We start from the raw sequence: 2704 nt of genomic DNA, 5'->3' as shown, positions 1-2704 counted from the left end.
GAGGCTCCTCTTCCACATCCCCTGCTAGAAAGGCATGAGTAAGTAATGGATTGAAGGCGACAGGCATCTGCTAGCGCAGCACAAAAGCCCCAAGGGACTTAAGAACTGGGACCGCAGACCTGATTTCCATCCAGAGCACCCAACTTGCTGGGTGAGCTAATGCTGGGTCAGAGCCCCTCTTCGGCCTTAGCCAGAGGCCTCGGATATTCCCTGCATCAATCCTCAGTGAATGTAGGGCTCCCGTTCTGAGCCCTCTACCTCCCCTCCCTCCACCCCACTGTTAGCTGGGCATTTTCCCATCTCCTTTAATAGAGAATAAATGTTTGCTTTCCCCAGACTCCAAGAATATTTATTTCCCCTAAATTCAGCCTTGTGAGAGTGTTCACACTGATGGAATCAAATGATACACACAAGTGTTTAAAAACCGTTTATTATGCAAAATGTTAACTTTTATAAAAAGTTTAATAACATACATCGCATGGTTACAGAAAGTCACCTTCCTGCAAAAAAGGTACAAAAGCTATATACTCTATTATAGAGTTCATAATCGGGGCAACAGCCTTTTTCCGAGACCAGAAGGCCAGCTCTACTGCTGGCCTTGGCAGAGTTTGGAGCAGCCACCGTCCACCCCACCACACACCCCTCCACAATCTTTGACAGTCTTTAGAACTTGGGGGTGGGGTGGGCCTGGGTGACGTTGCCCAGTCGGTGCCCAGAGCTTGCTCTGGCTCTTCAGGCCACCTAAGTTCACAGTCCTTCGCTCCCGGGCACCAGGTCCAGCCTCGAGGCAGGGGTTTGGGAAGTGAAGTGGGCAGGGAGAGGCTGGGGTCCATCCATGCCCTTGGGCTTCCGGCCACAGAGTCCTGGGGTCCCAGGCGGAACGGGCGCCAGCACCTGCGTTCTGGGTGGGGGAGGAAAAAAGACCAGAGAGCCGTCAGTTTCCGCCGAGCGCGCCGAGGCGGGGGCCGTCCGCAGACTGGCCGGCGCCAGGGAGGAAACTTGGTCTCTACCTCCAGCTGATAACTCCGCGCCCCACGCTACCCCCACCCAGTTGGCGCCAAAGGACCACAGGCGGAGCTTGCATCACCCCTCCCTCTTGGAATTGACACCAGTTGGGAGGGCTCCGTTTACGACTCTAAACTACTAACTGAACGGCTATTTTATTTCATCGGACCTGCGCGTCCTTTCTTGGCGCTCTGGCCACTGGGAGAGGGCAATAGCAACGTGCGTTTAAGGTTGAAACGCGCACAGGGATGAAAATCGGTTCCGTCATTCATTTGATGTGACCACGGTCAAGTTACTTGCCCCTCTCTGGCCTTGGTTTCTCTAAACAGAGGGGGTATATAATCCCTTAAAAGGCCTTCCAGTTCCAAGATTTACTGTTCAATCACCACCGCGTCCCCATCCCCACACCCCCCGAGAAGGTGGGGATATTCACCTGGAGGCGCCAGGACGGCCAGGTCAGTGGCAAAAGCTCCTCTTGTCATTGGAGATCACAAGTTCCGGCGAGAGGTCCGCTGTCTGAGAGAAAAGAAAAATAGGTAAGAAGAATTCAGCATGGCACTTGGGAGTTCGAGGGGTGCAGCAGCATCCCAGCCCTGGCGCTCAGCCCTATCCCTGGCTCCCCGCGCACGCCCACGCGTACCTGGATGGAAAGATGCGGGCCGTCCGGGGGTCCAGGGGCGGGCTCGGCCAGGACCACCTGCAGGTCGAGGATGTAGTCGATGACACGCTGCAGGATTTCCACCTGGCTAAGCTGGGTGCCTCGCGGGACTCCGGGTACCAGTTCCCGCAGGCGCGAGTAGCAGTGGTTCATGTCGTCCAGCAGACTCAGCGGCTCCTCGGCTGCCGGGCCCCTGCCGCGGCCCCGCGCGATGGCGAGGCTGCGTTCCGACAGGCAGCACACCGCCTCGTAGCAGCCGCGCACCGGGCTTAACGCCTTCATGTTGAGGAATGAGGTTGGATAAATTCAATGCAATCCCCATTAAATTACCAATGGCATATTTCAAAAATCTAGAACGAACATTCCAAAAATTCATCTGGAATAAAAAAAGACCCCGAATAGCTGCAGCAATCCTGAGAAAGAACAAAGGAGGTCTTAACGCCTTCATGTTGAGGAATGAGGTTGGAAGTGCCCAAGATCGAGAAAGCTAAAGAAATTCCTACAGCAGCTTGCTATGTGTGCACGCTCGCCGAGGCCGGTACTTATAGAGCCCGGCTGGAAGACACGCCCCTTTATGCAAAACAGCCCGCCGAGGCCCCGCCTGCGCCGACCCTGGGCGTTCACAGCGCGGTTAAATTGCAAACAGGCTTTCTTCGGCTGGTCTGACGCCGAATACCGCGGAGTCTTGGATTCAAAGAATGAGGAAGCGCTGATACTGGGGAGAGGCGGGCCTCTTTGCCAGCAAGGATTTCAAAAATCACTTAAAACCATTAACTTTAAGAATTTGCCTTTTCCTGGCAGCGCCCCAGATTCTTTGAGCTCCCCTGCCCCCTGCCAGTCCACCCACAGCCCCAACACTACTTCGAACCCACAGTTCCTCCAAGGTCATAAATCCCTGAACAGCAAAGAAGCTTTTCTTTCTTTCTTTTTTTTAAAGCAAAAGATTTTTCAAGGGAAACTTGTAAGGAATTAGTGCCGCCTTGTTCCCCAATTTGCTGTTGTCTGACCTCCAGACTCACTGGCGTCAGGAATTATCTTGTG

General features: G+C 54.1%; 1 protein-coding gene across 2 annotated transcripts; it reads right to left on the bottom strand.

Annotated features, from left to right (window-relative positions):
- Nucleotides 1-412: 412 nt before the first annotated feature.
- ID3 (inhibitor of DNA binding 3, dominant negative helix-loop-helix protein) lies at nt 413-2469 on the bottom strand. 2 transcript variants are annotated; one of them, XM_015557305.1, is made up of 4 exons: nt 2106-2469; nt 1646-1939; nt 1439-1521; nt 413-901 (listed from the first exon to the last, which is right to left on the bottom strand). In XM_015557305.1, exons 1-3 carry the CDS (start codon nt 2109-2111, stop codon nt 1462-1464), a joined length of 360 nt encoding a protein of 119 aa, XP_015412791.1. In that variant the 5' UTR covers nt 2112-2469; the 3' UTR covers nt 413-901; nt 1439-1461. The 2 variants fall into 2 exon arrangements, with proteins under 2 accessions (XP_015412791.1, XP_006777627.1); XM_006777564.2 differs by lacking the exon at nt 2106-2469 and having other exon boundaries at nt 1646-1958.
- Between the last annotated feature and the right edge of the window lie 235 nt (nt 2470-2704).

This window comes from Myotis davidii, unplaced genomic scaffold (genome assembly GCF_000327345.1).
Source record: "Myotis davidii unplaced genomic scaffold, ASM32734v1 scaffold149, whole genome shotgun sequence".
Classification (NCBI taxonomy): Eukaryota; Metazoa; Chordata; class Mammalia; order Chiroptera; family Vespertilionidae; genus Myotis; species Myotis davidii.
Note: the sequence above shows the minus strand (reverse complement) of the source record. Positions and strands in the feature narration are given on the sequence as shown.